The sequence below is a fragment of the Equus quagga genome, chromosome 2, assembly GCF_021613505.1.
Source record: "Equus quagga isolate Etosha38 chromosome 2, UCLA_HA_Equagga_1.0, whole genome shotgun sequence".
Lineage (NCBI taxonomy): Eukaryota > Metazoa > Chordata > Mammalia > Perissodactyla > Equidae > Equus > Equus quagga.
In genome coordinates this window covers 38,586,318-38,607,558 of record NC_060268.1, presented here as the reverse complement: position 1 = coordinate 38,607,558, position 21,241 = coordinate 38,586,318, and the positions used below count along the sequence as shown (strand labels likewise).

General features: G+C 40.4%; 1 protein-coding gene across 1 annotated transcript in view; it reads right to left on the bottom strand.

Moving 5' to 3' along the window:
* Positions 1 to 7,522: 7,522 nt before the first annotated feature.
* CHP1 (calcineurin like EF-hand protein 1) overlaps positions 7,523 to 21,241 on the bottom strand; it is a 41,746-nt gene continuing 28,027 nt past the window's right edge. The window contains exons 5-7 of the mRNA XM_046653914.1: positions 13,583 to 13,644; positions 9,645 to 9,767; positions 7,523 to 9,505 (exon numbers count right to left, since the gene is read on the bottom strand). Coding sequence (XP_046509870.1) covers positions 9,452 to 9,505; positions 9,645 to 9,767; positions 13,583 to 13,644 — 239 coding nt within the window. The 3' untranslated portion in view covers positions 7,523 to 9,451. The remainder of the gene's footprint in view (positions 9,506 to 9,644; positions 9,768 to 13,582; positions 13,645 to 21,241) is intronic.

Here is a 21,241-nt window from a genome sequence, read left to right as displayed (position 1 = left end):
AAGGAATACACATTCACAGAGCAAAAACAAAAAACCAAAACGATTAGGATTTATATGTTTAGGTTGCAGGATACAAGATCAGTATACAAAAATCAACTGTATTTCTCTGTACTAATAAAAATGAAATCAAGGAAACAACTGCATTCACAATAGCATCAAAAAGAATAAAATACTTAGGAAAAATTTTAATAAACCAAGTCCAAGATTTATACACTGAAAACTACAAAACATGCTGAGAGAAATGAAGGAAGATCTAAATAAGTGGAGAGACTTCCATGTTCATGGATTGTTAGACTTAATATTGTTAATGACAGTTCTCAAATTGATTAGATTCAATGCAATCCTTAACAAAATCCCAGCACTCTTTTTTTTTTGGTAGAAACTGACAAGCTGATCCCAAAATGTATAGGAAATACAAAGGACCTAGAGTAGCTATGACGATTTTGAAAAAGAACAAAGTTGGAGGAATTACAATACTCAATTTCAAAACTGACTACAAAGCTACTATCACCAAGACAGTGAGTATTGTCATGAGGATAGGCATGTAGAATCAATGGAACAGAATTCAGAGTCCAGAAAGAAACCCTTACATTTATGGTCAATTTTTGGCCAAGATGCCAAGATAATTCAATGGTGGAAGGATAGTCTCTTCAATCCAGGACATTGGCAAGGTTGATTGACATTTAGCTGGGTTACCAAAATATTAAAATACTTCCACACTTGCTTGAGAGGGGCCCTTGTCCCAAACCTAAGTTTCCCTCACTTGCCTCACTCTTTTACTCAGGACCCTCCCAGACTTATCCTCTACTCAGCAACTGAAGGGTTTACTGCCCAGCACAGTAGAGGATCTTCCGGGACTCTGCTCCAGCCCTACATTCTGACTGATCAGTGCAGCACCAGTTGTAAAATATTTTGAAAATCACTCCCAAATACAGGTGTTTTTCTTCCTGGGGCACAGGCAACAAGCAAAGAACCAAAAACAAAACCATAAAATAGTGTCAGCTGGGATATACAGACTACTTCTCATTTATTTCCTCTTAATTAAGTAACCACTCCCTCTTCATGTTTAAAAATTCCGCAGATATACCTGTGTGTGTTCCTAAAAACAAAAACAAATACAAAACATTTTTGTAAAATACTGTTACATCTACTTGGAGAACCTAGTAATTATATTATGAATTAACAGGAAGGCATTCTAGATCATCTAGGTAAACCTCTGTTGTAATTTAGCAATTCTGCAAGATCCCTGACAAAAATGGTCATTGAAGATTTTACTTAAGCAATTCTAGCAACCAAGGGCTAGGGAGTGCATTAGTTGTGGGGATATCTGGTTCCTCATTTGAACAATTATACATAATTATTAGAAAATTCTTCCTTAGAATAAGATGGAATCTGTCAGCCTATCACTTCCATCCATCATTAATAAATCGTATAAAATACTTAGCATGTGTCAGGCACTCATATAATCCTCACAACAACTTATGAGGTTGGTAGTGTTACCATCATCATCATCGTGATCCTCATTTTACAGTTGAGAAAAAGGACACAGAAGGGTTATGTGAACTGCCTGAGTTCATGTGCCTGGTTAAGCGGCAGAACAAGAATATGAACCCACCCAATCTGTTCCCAAACTCCATGCTCTTATTGACATTGAACTACCTAATTCTGTCCTTTAGTATAATAATATAGAGCCTTTCAAGAACAGGTCCTTAGCTATCTGGATATAGGTACTAAGTATCTGAATACAACTACTTTTTTTTTTGCTTTTCTCTAGGTTAAAGCCTCAGTTTCTACAACTGCCCGAGATAGTAAATTGCTCTGAACCCCTCACCATTTTGCTTCTTGGGAATACACTGTTTTGTCAATCTTGTTCATAAAAGGTAATGGTCTTCAAACTTCTAATATCTTAAAATACACAGGGGTCTCTTGTGTTTCACCTCTCTTTTTAGCCTAAATACAGGAATTTACATTTATCCTTATTAAAAATCTAGATTGTTGGAGAGTGAAATAATTAAGAGCACGGACTCCGCAATCAGAGTTCCTCCTGGATTTGAATCCATGCTCTACCACTAACTAGCTGTGTGACTTTGATCTTGGAAAAACTCATTTAGCTTCCCTGTGCCTTAATCCCCTCACCTGTAAAATGGTGGTAATAACTGTACTTGCCTCCTAAGTTTGCTGTGAGGATTAGTGTTGACATCTGTCAAGCACACAGAACAGTGCCTTGCATACAGTAAATGCCATATAACTGTTAGCCATTATTGATTGAACATAAACTATTAGGATAATTTAATTTCTATTCTTCTATGGAGGAACTATATTAACTACTTTTACGGCTTTATGTTATTTTAAAATATTAATGAACACCACTTTCATGCCTTCGTCTTTGGATCTTGACATGACTGGACTACTAAGAGAAAAGCCCATAGCATGGCATGGGAGATTTTCTTCAGCCCGACACTGACCTTTTATTTTAAACTGCTGTATTGAGATATCTCACATGCCATACAATTCACCCATTTGAAATGTACCAGTCAGTGGCTTTTAGTATATTCACAAACTTGTGCACCAGTCAACACAATTAATTTTAGAATCTTTTCATTACTCCAAAAAGAAACCCCACACCTCTAGCTGTCACTCCCCCATCTCCCATCCCTCCAGACCCTGGAATCATACAGCACTTGTCTTTTTGTGACTGGCTTATTTCACTTAGCATAATGTCCTCAAGCTTCATCTATGTTGTAGCACATGTCAGAACTGCCTTCCGTTTTAAGGCTGAATGATATTTCATTGCATGTATATACCACATTTTGTTTATTCATTCATGTGTTGATGCACATTAAGATTGTTTCCACCCTTGGCTCTTTTGATTGCTGCTATGAACATGGTGTACAAACATCTCTTCAAGATCCTGCTTTCAATTCTTTTGGGTACATACCCCGAAGTGGAATTTCTGCATCATATAATAATTCTATTTTTAATTTTTTGGGGAACTGCCATACTGTTTTCCACAGCCCCTGCACTTTCTTCCATTCCTACCAACAGTGCACAAGGGTTCCATAATTGGATTGTCTTTTTATTATTGAGTCGTAATTTATATATTGTAGGTACAAGTCCCTTATGAGATATATGATTTGCAAATATTTTCTCCCATTCTGTAGGTTGTCTTTTCACTTTCTTGATGGTGTCCTCTGAACTACAAAAGTTTTAAATTTTGATGAGGTGCAGTTTATCTATTTTTTATTTTGTTGTTTGTGCTTTTGGTGTCATATCTAAGAAAACTTGCCTAATCCAAGGTCTTGAAGATTTATGCCTGTATCTTCTTCTCTAAGTTTTATAGTTTTAGCTCTTACATTTAGATCTTTGATACTTTGAGTTATTTTTTGGTTTTAGTGTGAGGTAGGGGTCCAACTTCATTCTTTTGCATGAAGATATACAATTGCCCCAGTTGTACCAAAAGACTACTGTTTCCCCCATTGGATTGTTTTGGCATCCTTGTTGAAGATCAGTTGACCACAAATGTGAGGGTTTATTTCTGGACTCACAATTCTAGTCCATTGCTCTATAGTCTATCCTTATGCCAGTATCACAGTGTCTTGATTACTGTAGCTTTGTAGTAAGTAAATTTTGGAATTGGCATGTGTGATTCCTCTAATTTTGTTCCTCTTTTTCAAGACTGTTGACACTGATCTTTTAGATTCTTGGTATACGGTTATTCAACTACCATCTTCAAATACATCAACTGTAATCCAACCCGATTTTCTCCGTCTTAAACATGTGAATACTATGAGAGACCCAGCCACATGCTTTGCTGAAATCAACAACATTGTGCCTATCTCACTGATCTGACATTCAAATTTAATAAGAGTTTGAAATAAGTGAAAGGAGCATAATTTGGCATATTTAATTCTTTGCTAAACACATCAACATCCTGGTGGTCATCAAATTCTTTCCCATATCTTCACAAACCATGAAATGACACATTCTAAAATTCTGCTGGAGGGGCTGGCCCCGTGGCCTGGTGGTTAAGTTCAGTGCACTCCACTTTGGCAGCCCAGGTTTGCGGGTTTGGATCTACACCACTCATCAGCCATGCTGTGGCAGTGACTCACATACAAAATAGAGGAAGACTGGCACAGATGTTAGCTCAGGGCAAATCTTCCTCAGCAAGAAAATCTAAATGAATAAGGGGATGGCCCCATGGCATAGTGGTTAAGTTTGTGCGCTCTGCTTCAGCAACCCACAGTTTGCCAGTTCGGATCCTGGGTGTGGACCTACACATTGCTCATCAAGGCATGCTGTTAGCTCAGGGCCAATCTTCCTCACCAAAAATAAATTTACAAAATAATAGAATAAAATAATAAATAAATAAATTCTGCTAGGGAATAATGTCAAACAGATGAGTGGATCATTTCTGAAATCTGGCTTTCCTCCTTTTGTAAACTTTGCTACTATCTGCCTCTTTCTGTTCTCTAGCCATCTCCCAATATCTGATATCTCCATGATTACACAGCTACCAGAATTGACCCTGATCTCATGGGCATGGGCGAGCGAGGTGAGGAGTTCACAGAATGCAAAGTCATCTTTTACAAGCAAGCTTGTATGCTATTCCCAGGTTTGTGATTCTGGCTCCACATCGGCCACAAAGAGGCAGCAGGCAGCACAAAATACATTTAAAATTTAGCACATGCATTCTGCTAAAATTGAAAGTTTTTATTCAGAGATTGAGTCAGTTCTGAGAAAATGGTTAATAAAATAATGAAAATCTCCATGGCAGCTTTCTCCCAACTGACATCCTGCAGAGGATATTTTAATAACAGCTAGAAATTTGCTATTCTGCTGTTGGCAACTCCTAGCCTCAAGAAATTCAGCATCATGGAGAATAATGCTTTTTCTCTCCACAATCCGTAAGGTTGTTTGCAGATATAAGCCTCTAAGCCATGTCACCATTTTCCAAAGTGATAAAGAAAAAGATGTAACATCTGTATAAAGTCAGACAGGAATCACTGGGGTCAACCAGACACAGAGTATTGAGTTACACGGGTACAGCCTGAATTACGTGCAGTAACATTTGATTTTTTTTTTGTATTATCAGGGATGTTTCACTTAAGTAAATTTCCATTTTACTGAAGCTTAAACCTATAAGCACCAGCACATTTTAGACCTTTTATTGATGACTTGAGGTCTTTTCTATAAACTCATGGTGCAATGCCTCCAGGATTAATGAACTGCTAAGGATTATTTGGTCTACACTGGAACGTCTACTGAATCATTTGGTTTTTCATCTGGTCTCCTCCTTTGTCAGCTGCCCTTCTTGGTTGTCAACATACCCATTTCTAGCAACATCCCTATAAATATAACTACTTCCATTTTGTTATGGGCTGGATGACTAAATCACCAAATTTAGTAGAATTTGTCAAAATTGTTTCTAAAGAAATGTGTGTTTTAGGGACTAAGACATTTTCTTGTGAATAAAACAATGAAACTCTGGTTAATGGTGCTTGATATATTGTAGCAGCCTAAAGACCTCTCATCAATTCTTACTTCTCCAGCCACATCATTCAGGTACTGTATATAACAATTCACCTACCTCATTCAGTTCTCAAATAGACTCCAAAGGGTGGGGGTAAGTGTCAAGACCATGTCTCCCAATAAAGTCTTGCTAGTTTTGATGAGATCCGAATCTGCTGCTTAGAAGACTGAAGAATATAGAGAAGAAGATTGAGTCTTGGCATCTCAAGACCAAGTCCTTGATCAACTTATACCTCAGGTAAAGATGTGAAGCCAGTTACTTACTCCATCTTGAAAGACATGAGACTCTTCATTGCTGTCTCCTCCCTTCCAGAGCTGTGAAGAAACAGCCTGCAGTACTTTACAAACTCACCAGGTAAATCTCCCATCACTGCTTGGTATAGAGGAAAAGAAAAAGAAAATCTCCCAATTGGAGTTTCTATTAAACTAGAGGTTAAACAGGTCTGTATTGGCAAATATCAACCATCTTTAGTTTGAATTGCTTGTTGACTCAAAGTTCAGCCAAAGTAATGTGAATTTAGGGAATTGCAGTCCATTAATGATGATTGCTTCCTTCCAAGCAATTCTGCTCACAGCGTTTGGGGAACAGGATAAATACTTGGTTTGTAGCATAAGAAATCCAGTTTGCAAAGATAGTCCTCTCTGAGGCATCTCTGCAGTAAATACTTGCTCTAAATCTCAGTCAACACAACCTATTCTAATAGTATTTTAAGTACAAAACTTGACAACATGATTCTAGAGTCAATTTGAAAAAACAGGTGACCATAAAGAACATTCTAAAAAGAACACTGAAGATAAAGGAGAGTAATTTGATTGCCTGGGGCACTGTGGCATTCATTTCTTTTGAAACCTATCAAAAGCTGTTAAGTATATGCCCAAACTTTGACCTAGTAATCCCACTTCCATACAATTTTTTCAAAGAAAAAAAGAATTATATGTAGAAAGGGATTCATTGTATCATTATTTTATAACAGAGAAAATTGGAAACAATAAGCAAACAAGGTAATGGTTAATAAATATTACATCAAGTTGGTAAAATGTTATGTAAACATTAATATAAACTAGGAAGAAATAGATAACATGGGAAAATATTACAATGTTAATTTTTTAAAGCTGATATAATCTCGTGTTATGTTCCATTTATGTTCAAATATGTAATGCATAGATCAGAAGGGAGTAAGAAATAAATTTGGTTAAGGGGATTCTCCTCAAACTGTATTTAATGTTGTAATGTCTTTATAATTTTTTTTTACGTATCAATTACGTTTTATCTCAGCCACAGACTGGTATACCTGTGGCCAAGGTCAGTAACATTAAGGTTCCTCCAAAACTGACTGCTTGGTCATTCCATCTATTTTTCACTTTCTCCAAATCCTAAAATTAGACTCAAAGCAAAGCAAAGCTGAAATACCATGCAAGTCATTTTGAATGGATTTTGGAGGCAGAGGGATGGGAAGAGAAGAGGATATCGTGTTAGAATTTACATGACTGATTCCAGCTATTACTGCTTTGAGTCCTGTGGCATGCCACTAAACCTGAAAATAAGAAGAGATGCTCATACCCTGCAGAGACTAAGCAGTCACTCAAGTCTGAAGATGTGAAAAGCCATGTAAGAATACCTGGGTACAGAATGTCATTGAGGCTGCATATTTGAGGGGGTGGACAACTTAATGATAAGCAATAGACAGATACCCCGTTTTTAGGCCTTTTCTACATTTAAGGCACCAGGGAGTCAAGAACAGAAATGGAATCCTACCTGGAGTGAGGGAAGTGGCCGAGGCTGACAATGCCGTGTCCAGAGGCATGCAGTGCTGGCCCCTAAATGAATGCCCCCACCTCGTATGTCCAGGCAGCAGCCAAGCAGACCTGCATTTGACAGCAGAGACATAAACCTAAGTAAGGGAGACACCGTTTGTGATTTCAAACGTGAAGACGGGGATTGAGTTATATAAAATTCTTGTAAAACACGTGGACAAAATCAACCAAGTTATTTGATTTTAACCACAAGTATTTATTGATGGATCAAAGAATACAATTTTAATGGAACAATAAGGCACAACTGTGGATTGAAACAGTTTACTATACAGCCAAAAGGAGGAAAAAGCCATAATCTTAGGAATTTTAAATATGCAAGTCAAGGAGCCTCTGAAGTACCTCTCTAACAGATCAGTGTCAGGTAAGTCTTCCCTTTTATACAATTCCTATATTACATCACTTGATCACAAAGTCAGACTGATACTTCATCAAGAATTCCTCGGTCATTTATACTTGAGTCATCCAGCCGGGCCACTCCTCTGGGCCCCACTCTTCTCAATCCCTTTGCAGTTTTTTTTTTTCAGCAATTCCCTTCCTAAAGTAATGTGTATACATCTCAGATAGCCTTCCAAAGCAAGGAAACAAGTAAGCGAGCAATAAGTCCCAGAAAATCAGCCAGGGCAGATATATGGATGGACAGACTCATAAAGACAGACATGAGGATGACAGCAGCCTGATTCAACGAGGTCTACAGTGAGCTGACTTGGGCAGAGAAGTTGCTCTGGCTCATGCAAAGGCCTGTAATGCCACCTCAGGTTGTACCACCAGTGCCAGACCCCTTGTTTCTAAGGGGTTAGCAGTGGTCCACGAGAGGAGCTAGGAAGTCAGTGTGACCAGGCAGCTGATGGTACAATACATTCAATGCTTTGGACCTGTATTAGGAGCTGACTATGGCTTCCACCATGAACATCTGCCAAGTGCAAAATTCACAGAGAATTTTGTGCAAAACTTCAAGACACTGAGGACAATCTTTAAATCTCTTGGGCTGGGCTAAGTTAGGCACTTCCATAACACTAATCTTTCTACGTGGAAATGTGAAGTGAAAACTAGTCCAGGGCAGTAACACTGAGGCATAAACCATGCTGCAGAGGTGGGAATACACGAGGCTTTTAGGTGCCCAGCCTCCTTGTTCAAAAAGCCATGAGAAAGTCCCCAAGCATATTGTCAGAGCAGCCATTCTGGTGGTGATGGTGTCCCCAAACTAGGCAAACCTGCAGGCACATGGCTATTTGCTGAAGAGTCAACACGGTCCTAACAAGAGTAGCCACGTGGGTGTGTATGTTGAGAATCAGAGGCCAGAGGTAGAGCGACCTGGGCAAGCCACCTTGAAGACTTGGCTCCGCACCTCTCACCAAGGCCACCACCGTTCAAGAAGAGCCTCTCCAACCAACAGCCCTTTGATGACACAGCAGAGTGCCGGGGACCAAGAGATGGTCACATTCTTCTGAGAGAAGTGTTGCTTACTGAAAAGCTCCTGGAGAGGCAACATCCCAGACACCCATTTAAGAGTAAATGTTGATAAAAATTGCCAGACCACCGAACTATCCTGCCAAGTCAGAAGTACATTTAACAGGCATAGCTTGGGTTGCCAAGTAGAACAGAGGGGACTGAAGCTTAATAAAAAGCAGGGAGACTGAAAGACTAAGTGAATGGTATGTTGGGTGAAAGAGAAGTAGGAGGCAAAGGACGTATAAAAAAGGACGAAGGAGCATGCCGAAGCCCCGCTGGAGGGAAGGCAGCATGGCTAGTCCACACCCTGTGAGAGAGCTCTGCTGGCTGGTTCTTGGCATGATTCCCTCTCTCCCCTTCTCAGCTTGGATGGACGTGTGGCATTCAGCAGCAGACCAGGGGGAGATGATACTGAGAAATGGAGATAACCAGCAAATGATACGCAACAGAAACAGACAGAATGTACCCTTCTATAATGCCCTGTTTATACAGCAAAGGCAGGTCTGTGTGGACGGAGCAAACTGGGGCCGTCATGCAACAGCAGTAGTACTTGGGGAGAAGGGAATGATGGGTGGAGGTGGGGCTGGTGGACAGGAGGACTCTCGAGTTCCAGTTCTTAAATACTACAGAGCAAGAACAGTTTGGTCTCAGTCCTTTAGTGAAGAAATCGGATGCTCATTTTCTGTTCTACATCCACCTTCTCCAAAACCTGGAAAAAGAAACCCAGTTACAGTTATGAAGGTCACAACAGGTGATACTGTCCCAAGCTCTTCTTTGAATAATGTTTTTCTCCCTCCCTCTTGTGCAGTAGAATTTAACTTTTTCAGGCCAAAAGGTGACTGACTGACCTTAACAAATTCTGTGAAAGATATGGCACTGTCCCCATCCTGATCAGCCTCCTGGATGGTCCTGTCTGCAATGCTGCCCAGCTGCTCATCTGAGATATTCACTCCGACCATCATTCGTAGCACCTGCAGGACCAAGAGCCAGGAATTATAGGAGACTTGGGGGTCAGGGAGGCTCTTTTATTAAGATTAAAGATAAAGCCACCTACACCCTCTTTCCCTTTGATGTCCTCAAATATAACAGCCAGAAAGCTGAAACCCTTATCTTCTCCTCTGGGCCATTCTAGGCAATGATGTGATCAGAACTCTCTGGCAAGGTCATTGAAGAAAGACAAAGCCTTACTGGGGTCATCAGATAAGAAGGCAAAGCCTCAGTGCATTTTGCTCTTCCCCATTCTTTCTGCCTGGAATGTAGATATGATGCCTGGTGGTACAGCAGCCATTCTGGGACTGTGAGGTAAAAGTCCTATGTGCTACAGATACCAGAGAAAGAATATAGAAGAAGCCTGCTTCCTGGACATCATTAGGTACTGTACCCACCTGGACAGTCTATCCCCAGACTTCTTGTTGCACGAGGCAAACTAGTTCCTTATCAGTTTAAGTCAGTTCAGTTTTGTAGGGCTTTCTGGAATCCTATTTGAGTGCAGTCCTCTTTGAGGTGGGGCATGAACCCAGCTATTCCAAGAGTATGGCCAAGAAACATAAAGATCCTTGAAGGATTAAATATTAAATCTCCCTTTTTAGAAAAATAACAAGCATATTTAAAGGGCTGTGAAAACTGTAGTAAAGAGAATTTAACACTGTTTCACCAAATTTCTCTCAAACATAACAAAGAACCCCCACCCCCATCATTCTGCTAACATCTTTAGGGCATGAATACACCTTGGTGATATGACCCTTAGACACTGTGAGGCGGGGGCCGGGTGCCTTACGATGCTCGCCTCCCTGTGGCCAGCACCTCTGCCTTCAAAGGCCAGGGCGGAGCCCTCCCACAGGGAAGGAGGGCTGGAGCCCAGCTGCTCCTTTACATCCTTCTCCAGTCTCACGAAATGGAGCTTCAAGAAGCAGATTACAGGATTTTCTCAAAAGAAAAAAAGAGCTGAAATGTTGATTTGCATCAACACCAGTTCTTTCTTTTCACAAATCAATTCTTGAAAATTGGAAGTTGTACATTTTGGGTACAAATGTACACACGATGAAGGATTAATAAAAAGAGGCAATACTAACGAAAATCATAAATGGCCAAGCCATTTGCCATCTTCCCTGACTGTGTGTGGCCAACTGGACAACTCCATCCGCAAACAGCAGCTTCTTCCGTTCTCAGTCCAGTTATTCTCCGACGTGTGTTATTTTTAGAATTATAGAATTGAGCTGTGCATGTGTGCTGAATGTGTATGGGGCGTGGGGAGAGGAGTGGTGGTGTCTTAAAAATCCCTCATCCAGTCCGTTATTGAGGACATGAGGGTCCAGAAGTGGCCTGATACAGGTCCCAGCAACCAGTGGCCTGAGCTGTGGGCCCAGGCCTCCATGCCCAGCCAGTGCTCTTTCCACCTTTCTGCGGTGTCACTTATGGTTCCAGCTGCAAGTTTATTAGCAAATGGGACTTTCATTATTACTATTTTTTAATGTCTGGTGAGGTTTCCTGTATATACCCTTTATCAATTTAAGAAAGCTCCCTTCTAGCTCTGTTTTTCCAAGACATTTTTTTTTTTTAAAGATTTTATTTTTTTCCTTTTTCTCCCCAAAGCCCCCCGGTACATAGTTGTGTATTCTTTGTTGTGGGTCCTTCTAGTTGTGGCATGTGGGACGCCACCTCAGCGTGGTTTGATGAGCAGTGCCATGTCCGTGCCCAGGATTCGAACCAACGAAACACTGGGCCACCTGCAGCGGAGCGTGCGAACTTAACCACTCGGCCACGGGGCCAGCCCCCAAGACTTTTTTTTTTTTTGCTGAGGAAGATTCACCCTGAGCTAACATCTGTGCCAATCTTCCTCTATTGTGTATGTGGGTCAACATCACAGCAGGGCCGCTGATGAGTGGGTGTAGGTCTGCACCTGGGAACCGAATCCAGGCTGCCAAAGTAGAGCATGCCAAACTTAACCACTAGGCCATGGAGCTGGCCCCTAAGACTTTTATTTTTAAATCATAAATGGATGATGAATTTTTTCTATGGGAAAAAACATTCAGTTTTTCTTTATCTGTTAACATGGCAAAATCTGATTTTCTAATTTTAAGCCAACTTTGAATTCCTCGTATAAACCCACTTTGGCTGTAATATAGTATCCTTTTTGTATATTGCTGGATTCAGCATGTTAATATTTTGTTTAGGATTTTAACATCTATGTAAATGAAAGAGATGGAGCTGTAATTTTCTTTTCTTGTACAGTCTTTACAAGGTTTTCATGTCAAAGTTATGTTGGCCTCGTAAAATGAGTATAGCAACTATGCTGAAGTGTAACTGATATACAATAAACTGTACAGATATAAAATGTGCACGTGTGACATGTGTACACACCTGTAAAACCATCACCACAGTCAAGATAAGGAACACATGCATCACCCCCAGAACTTCAACCAGGATCTTTTACAAAAATCACAATAGAAAAACGTGACCACTCAGCCTTTCCTTAGGATAAACTCACCACAAACTTTTTAACAGCCACTGAATAGTTAAGAACTGCATAATACCAAAGATTTCAGAGATGGCAGCGTCTAGAAAGGTAAACCCTGTTCTCTTCGCACTCTGGTAAGAGGTTCACATCCTCTTCTTGCTAGGATAAAACTAGTTCTCTGACACCTCAGCAGTCCAGGAGCACATCTGTCCTCAAGTCATTCTGGGCCTGAGGAACACTCTAGTGACACCGACTGGCACTCTGGCCGTACGATCTCCTCCCCACTCCGTGCCTGGGGCTTTTTATCCTAATAACAGAAAATAAATCAACCCTCCACCCCAAAAAGATCTTTCTGAAAGTCAGATCTGGGCCAGAGGATGAAAAGAGGCAACTAGAGGGTGGCTGCCTCTACGTTTTCTCTTCAGAACTCAGAAAACCATACGGAACTATTTTATGTAAAGTAGATTCTTCTCACTGAAGAAAGATATCCCCAACTCTAAAGCAAAGGACACTAACACAGACCTGCAGACTGTTTTGGGTTTTGCTCAGACATGGAAATGTAGGAATACCTTGGGATGGTCCTTAATCTGCCCTGGGTAATCTTCAACTTAGAAGACTTCTCAAGATACGGAATGAGTTCGGATTTACTTCAGGGTGAGTGGAAACCACTTTACTTTTTAGGTGTATCTTGAAATAGGGAAATCTCCCCATGGAAATTTCCCATGAATGTGTTAGCCTCCTAGGGTCCTCCAGGTTCATAAATATTAAGAAAAGAAAAGAAAAAAGGAGTATTTTCTCCCCTCTTCAACTTGTATTTAGGGAAGTGAGGGAGGGGAAGAAGAGAAGGGCGATGCTAACAGGATGAAATGCCAGTCTCTGCTAGTAGGAGGACAGGAGTTGTCCCTGGGGAGCAACGAAAGACAGCGAGCAGTCAGCTCAGCGACACCGGCCCAGCAGCAGTTCCTTGACTCTTACGTCAAGCCCAACAACAGACAAAACAGTAGCATCTACCTAAGCGTCATCAGAATTACCTGGTTGCCAATAAGCTGATTTGACAATAACTGAACTATTTGATCTAAACCATCTTGCATATTTTAGCTCTGCCAGTCAGCACCTAAAAGACATGTGGTTAGCTTTCAAACATTGGAGACATCTGCCTGTCAGAACTCAATGAGCCATTTCAAGTTTCCCAAGGTCATCTGCTCTGCCTTATCTCTAGGATAGGACTCTGCACACAGCAGGTGTTAAATAAATGCTTCCCACCCACAAGAACAGGCAGGCAGAGCCCAAACACAAGTTATTGCCGTGCATGAGAGTTCTCCCACATACCTGTAACAGCTCATCGCGGGAAATCTTGTCATCTTTATCCAAATCATATAGTCGAAAAGCAACTGGTAGGGAAAAACAAGAAGTTAGTAGAAATTTAGTAGTGTTTTGCCCCTTCTCAAGGAACTAAATATGTAAAGGACACTAGACAGAAAACTGACACTGAATTAACAGTTTTTCCAAGAGCAACTACCATTACTTGTAGAACTTTCAAAGACACAGTAACATTTAAGAAATCGAGATGCATGTCATAATTAACGGCATCTCAGCTTTGAAGAAATATAGCCCCTCTTTGGACAAATCAGAAAACCTAATAGAAAAGGAAAACCTGAATGTCCTTTTTCTTACCTTAGAATGTTTTTTTTTTGAAAACAGCAACCCATAAGTGGTCTGTAAATTAGGCCATCTCACACAATCCATCAAGTCTGCTGTGCACCACATGGGGGCACAGACGAAAGGAGCCCTCCAGGCACCCAACAGCTGACTACACAAAGTATTGCTTGGGAAAATAGCCACTTTGGCAAATTCGTTCTAAATTTCAAATAATTCTCTACCCCTTGGGAGTCCTGAAGGTAAAGAATTTCAGTTTCAAGTAAAAATGCTAAGAATCTGATGGCCTCCTGCCCTTACCATGTTTTTCTCTCTTTAACAATAGATAAGTCTTCTAGAAACTAGGATATATAAGAGAGAGAGTTCAGAAGAGCAGAAATCCTTCAGACAGTGCCAGGTTGCTGAAGGGCTGCCAAGTGAATGGTGTGATAACACAGTGATTTTACAGGCCCTGTGAGACACTGTCCCACGGACGAAGTGACTGTCTTATAATTACTGCTCAATTTAGTGTGGTTTGGGGGCTCTGGATCACTTCAAGTATGCACTAAGATTTTTGGCTTTCAGTAAGGTGCTGCAAATTACTAAAAGGCCAAAATCCACTGTTTGGAGCTATTAAGAGACACAGACTTCGATCTTGTCCTGAGGAGCTCACGATCTAGTAGAGGAGAGCAACACACACCACTCACGCTAACGCAGTCTAAATGCTCCCATCCATCTGAAACGCTGGGGACAAAGCGTATGGCAGATACGCCTTTCTGGTTCAAGTAACATTTGAACAAGGTCTTGAAAGACAAACACATCTGACGAGGGTGGCATTTCAGAGCTAATATTAGGTACAAGGGCAAGAGAACATGGATGAATATCTAAGAGTTTCAACGTCACCCCTGCTTCCCCTACCCCCCAAAAAAGGGGTGAGTCCACCAAAAGTCCAAGTAAAAATTTCAGAAAAATCTAATTTACTCTTTGTAAGATACATACTAGAATTCTGGAGGGGGGAGTAACTGGGTGAGACTTTCTCTGATGTTTGTCTGTTCTCTTTAATTTGGTTAGTTGAGTATCTTTACAAAATCTGAGAATTCATATGCTTAGGTTTGAATTCCAAGGGAAAGGAGACAAGGATCCTAAATGTTCCTCACATAATATGTGTTTAATATATTCCCCAAATTAAACACACACACATATATACACACGCACACTTCTGCATATGCTGTCATCTTTCTAAAACACCATAACATGTGTTATCTACCAAGCCATCTTTAGAATGATTTCGGGATAGAAATCTGTTTGCTATAGAAGCCATAAATATCTGTTTCTGAATTTCTTAATTGGGTAACTGGAATAAACACTTACATCCCTTTCTGCCAAAGTATTTACAGAAGCTTCAACTGCTAATTCTTGAAACCCAGCTGCCATGGGCTCAATGTTTCTGTTTCCCCAAAATTCCTATGTTAGAACCCTAACCCCCAACGTGATGCCATTAGGAGGTAGGGCCTTTGGGAGGTAATCAGGGTTAGATTAGGTCATGAGGGTAGGACCCTTATAAACAGAGAGACAGGAGAGCTCTGCCCCTGCTCCCTTTCTGTCTCCACCTCCCTCCCCATGTGAGGATACAGCAAGAAGGCTGTCTGTGAACCTCACCAAGAACCCCACCACGCTGGCACCCTGATCTCAGACTTCCAGTCGCCAGGACTGTGGGAGATGACTGTTGTTTAAGCCACCGAGTCTGTGGCATTCTGTTGTAGCAGCCTGAGCAGACTGACACACCAGCAGAGGGCTAATTACAGACATCACCGATAGGACCTTCTGGAAAACACTGTAGCAATGGCAGGTTTTTCTTAACTGACTTGGATTCCTGTCAATCAGCTCTGGCTCTGAACCAGCAGAAACATTTTTCCCAAGATAATGAATGGTCAAATGCACAAATGACTAAGCCATTTTGCTAGGTTCTCTCTCTACTTCCTGTCCTCCGCTCCTCATTCTAGAGCCTATGACTTGGACTCTCAGTCTCCAGTCTCACATCTGCAGTTCCCTAGCTTTAAATGCCATCTCATGCTGATGACTCCCAAATATGCATCTCCAGCTTGGACCCGTCCCCTGAGCTCCTGACACTGACGTCAGAGCAATACAGTACCGTGGTTAAGAAGCTGGCTCTGATGCTTACCAGCTATGTGAACGTGAGCAAGTTACAGAACCTCTCTGTGCCTCAGTTGCCAGAGAGGTACAAAACAGGAATAAAAGAATCCACCTCACAGGCTTGTGAGGACTGAATGAGTTAGTACACGAAGGGCACTTTAAACAGTGCCTGGCACACAGTAAGAGCTCAATCAATGTCTTCTATCTGCCATCACCTCTCTGCCCTCCTCTCAAACCACTCACTTCATTCTCAATAATACTTCTTTGTTCTCTGAATACACGAAGTACTCATTTTTACCCAGGGCCTAATCTACACCAGGTGTTCCCTCTGCCTAGCACTCTCCTTTTCTTTGCACGCTGGCTCATTCTTGGCTCAAATTTCAGCTCCTCAGAGAGGTTTTCACTGACCCCTCTTTCTAAAGCAGTGACAGACCCCATCACTTTCTCATCTCACCTTATTCATTGCCTTCACAGAACTTGCCGTGATCATAAATCTTGTCTATTCATTTGTCTTTTTCCATATAATCTGTTCCCCTTATTAGATCATAAGCTCTGTGAAAGGAAAGACCTTATCTGATTTATACACCACTGTGTCCTGGGCCTAAACCAGTGCCTGGCATATAGTAGTTGCTCAAGCATTTGCTCGATGAAAGACCAAATCAATGATCTCAATCAAACCTTTACTTTTCAATTACTCTTTCTTCTTCTTTCCTAAAAAAATTGTGGTAAAATATACATAACATAAAATTTACCATTTTAACCATTTCTAAGTATACAGGGTAAGTATTTTCATATTGTTGTGTAATCATCACCACCATCCATCTCCAGAACTTTTTCATCTTCTCAAACTGAAACTCTGACCCATTAAACAATAACTCCCCATTTTCCCCTGCCCCTAGCAACTTTCCCTCTATGAATCTGACTACTCTAGGAACCTCACGCAAGAGGAATCAAACACTATTTATCCTTTTGTGTCTGGCTAATTTTATTTAGCATACAAGTAGATTCATCCATGTTGTAGCAAATGTCAGAATTTCCTTTTTTAAGGCTGAGTAATATTCCATTGTATGCACAGATCACATGTTGTATATCCATTCATCTGTCCACGGCCACTTGGGTTCCTTCCACCTTTTGGCTATTGTGAATAATGCCGCTCACTGTTTCTTCTTGGCTACTCTCCCAAATTCCACTTCACCAATATTCTTCACCATCCAAAAAAAAAAAAATCTTCATGCAGACTCATTTTCCACATCATTCATTATGTGTTATAAAAAACTTAAAAACCATTTATGAGGACAATTAGAACATCGAAAGGGAGGCTTATAGACCTCTTCCTTACATACCATGCCCTGGAGCACACTAAGATGGGTTGTACCTTTGGCACAAGACATTATAACCTCACTGATCCCAAGAGGAGAGCAATAAGGAATCCTTCCCGGGACAGAAACAGAGCATTAGTACTAGGTGTCCTTGGACCTGTGCCTACCTAGGTACAGTTCAGCCATGCTTGTTGTCCTTGACATTCTTTCACTGTGGCATAAAATAGAAACAGGACAGAGTGTCCTCTCAGAGTTCCTGAAGAGACTATTTTATGCAGAAGATGGACCAAAAACAAATTTGGTTCCAGAAGCCTGTATTTGTTAAGTAACAACATTGCTGAAAGAAGGTAAATGTGCCTTAGTGGCAAATGTGTTGCTGGATGTACAATGCTCAGTTGCTCTCAGTCTACAACAAGAGGCACCATCTCGCTGCTTCCATAGCTCTGTAGGAAATTCAGAGAAAACCAATATATAGATAGAGAAGCAGACATCCAGGGCGCCTCCTGTAGCTTTGGTTTCACTAGTCTAAGTACACGAATGAGATCCCAACATATAAACTGCCAACAGAATTCTAATTCATTTTCAGCTTCCTGTAAAAGTTGATCTGAAAGCCAAGACTAAAGTAATGGTAAAAACCATGCATAACTTGCATAGCACTTTACTATTATTCTATCTCATCCTAAAGTCTGCCATTGCTGTGGCATTCAGACCTTCTCCCTTCCTAACAGAGAATCTCATCCACAGCTTCAGGAAGGGATTCTGTCTCTCTCTCCACCGTCAGATGTGAACAGGGAAGCACATAGCCCAAGTGACGCTGAAAGCCATCACGCGACCATGAGGAGCTATGCCTCTGGATGAAGCAGATGCTGAGGATGGCAGAGCAGAGCAATAGCAAAAACCCAGGTCCCTGACAATACAATCAACCCTGACACTTGCCTCAGCTGACTTGTTAAGTGAGCAAATAGGTTTCTTTATTGTTGAAGCCACATGAGTTAGCTGATGGCCACCTAACTGATACACCAAGTAACTACCAAATCCACTCATGCTATCTGGAATATTTTCTTTAGGGTCAGTGTGAATTAATGCACTGAGACCACAGCAATTTATAAAGGAAATGGACTACAAGGAAAGGCCTCTATAGATGTGTTGCATAAAATACAGTAGTCCCCCCTTATCTGTGGGGAATATGTTCCAAGACTCCCAGTGGATGCCAGAAACCATAGAGAGTACTAAACTCTATATATACTATGGTTTTTTTCCTATACATACATACCAATGATAAAGTTTAATTTATAAATTAGGCACAGTAAGAGATTAACAATAACAACTTCTCTTGGGCATATCCAAATTTCCAGCATCACTAGTCTTGTGCTTTGGGTCCATTATTAAGTAAAATAAAGGTTATGTGAGCACAAGCACTGCGATACCATGATAGTTAATCTGATAACCTGATAAACAAGAGGGCTACTAAGCGACTAAGGGTGGGTAGGGTATACAGCATGGATATGCTAGACAAAGAGATGATTCATGTCCTGGGTGGAACAGTGGAGCAGGATGGTGAAAGATCTCATCATCTATTCAGAATGGTGCGAAATTTAAAACTTACGAATTGTTTATTTCTGGAATTTTCCATTTAATATTTTCAGACTGAGGGTGACCTCAGGTAACTGAAACCATGGAAAGTGAAACCATGTATAAGAGGCGACTACTGTACCTGGATCAAGCCAAGAGAATACAAAGATAAATAAGTATAATTTTTTTCTTTTCTATTAACTGCCTGCTGATTGAAAGGTCTATTGTGCAGAAATTTTAAAAAACTACAAGGGGTTCAATTTACTTACTACTTTTCCTGCTGAGGGCATACAATGGGGAAAAGAAAGTCTTTTCAACAAATGGTGCTTGGAAAACTGGCAAGCCACATGTAAAAGAATAAAAATTGACCATTCTTTTTCACCATTCACAAAAATAAACTCAAAATGGATCAAAGACCTAAAGGTAAGACCTGAAACCATAAGGCTTCTAGAAGAAAATATAGGCAGTACACTCTTTGACATCAGTATTAAAAGGAACTTTTTGGACACCATGTCTTCTCAGACAAGGGGAACAATAGAAAGAATAAACAAATAGGATTTCATCAGACTAAAGAGCTTCTTCAAGGCAATGGAAAACAGGATTGAAACAAAAAAACAACCCACTAACTGGGAAAAAATATTTGCTAGTCATATATCCAACAAAGGGTTAATCTCCATAATATGTAAAGAACTCACACAACTCAACAACAAAAAATCAAACAACCTGATCAAAAAATGGGCAGGAGACATGAACAGACATTTCTCCAAAGAAGATATATGGATGGCCAATAGGCACATGAAAAGATGTTCATCATCACTGATCATCAGGGAAATGCAAATCAAAACTATACTAAGATATCACCTTACACCCATTAGAATGGCAAAAATAACCAAAACAAAAAATAACAAATGTTGGAGAGGTTGTGGAGAAAAGGGAACCCTCATACACTGCTCGTGGGAATGCAAACTGGTGCAGCCACTATGGAAAACAGTATGGAGATTTCTCAAAAAATTAAAAATAGAAATACCATATGACCCAGTCATCCCACTGCTAGGTATCTATCCAAAGAGCTTGAAGTCAGCAATTCCAAAAGCACCCCTATGTTCATTGCAGCATTATTTACAATAGCCAAGACGTGGAACCAACCTAAGTGCCTATCGACGGATGACTGGATAAAGAAGATATGGTATATATATAATGGAATACTACTCAGCCATAAAAAAGGGTAAAATCATCCCATTCACAACAATATGGATGGACCTTCAGGGAATTCTGTTAAGTGAAATAAGCCAGATAGAGGAGGACAATCTCTGTATGACTCCACTCATATGTGGAAGTTAAACATGTAGACAAAGAGAACAGATTAGTGGCTACCGGGGAAAGGGGGATGGGGAGTGGGCACAAAGGGTGAAGGGTTGCACCTACAACACGACTGACAAACAATAATGTACAACTGAAATTTCACAAGATTGTAAACTATCATAAACTCAATAAAAATTAACTAAAAAAGAAAACTATAAGGAGTTCAATTTACTTACTACTTTTCCTTTTTTTTTTATCTTGGTAAAATACACATAAAATTTACCACCATAACTATTTTTAAGTGTACAGTTCAGTAGTATTAAATATATTCACATTGTTGTGCGACCATCACCACCATCCATCCCCATAACTCTCTTCATCTTATAAAGCTGAAACTCTACACCAACTAAATAATAACTCTGCATTCTCCCCTCCCCCATCCCTGGCAACCACCATTATACTTCTGTCTTATGATTTTTGACTACTCTAAGTACCTCATATAAGTGGAGTCATTCAGTTTTTGTCTTTTTGTGACTGGCATAATGTCCTCAAGGTTCATCCATGTTGTAGCATGTGTCAGAACTTCCTTCCTTTTCAAGGCTGAATAATATTCCACAATATGTATATACTACATTTTGCTTATCCATTCATTGATAGACACTTGGGTTGCTTTCTCGTTTTAGCTATTATGAATAATGCTATCATCTTGGGTGTACAAATATCTCTTTGAGACCTTGCTTTCAGTTCTTTTGGGTACATAGCCAGAGGTGGAGTTGCTAGATCATATGGTAACTCTATTTTTAATATTTTGGGGAACCACCATACTGTTTTCCACAGGGGCTGTACCACTGAAGACTGTTTTGGCTATTCGAGGTTTCCTGAGATTCCATATGAATTTTAGGATAGGTTTTTCTATTTCTGCAATAAATGCCATTGGGATTTTGATAGGGATTGCACTGAATCTGTAGACTGCTTTGGGTATTAAGTATTAAAACAACTTCGTGAT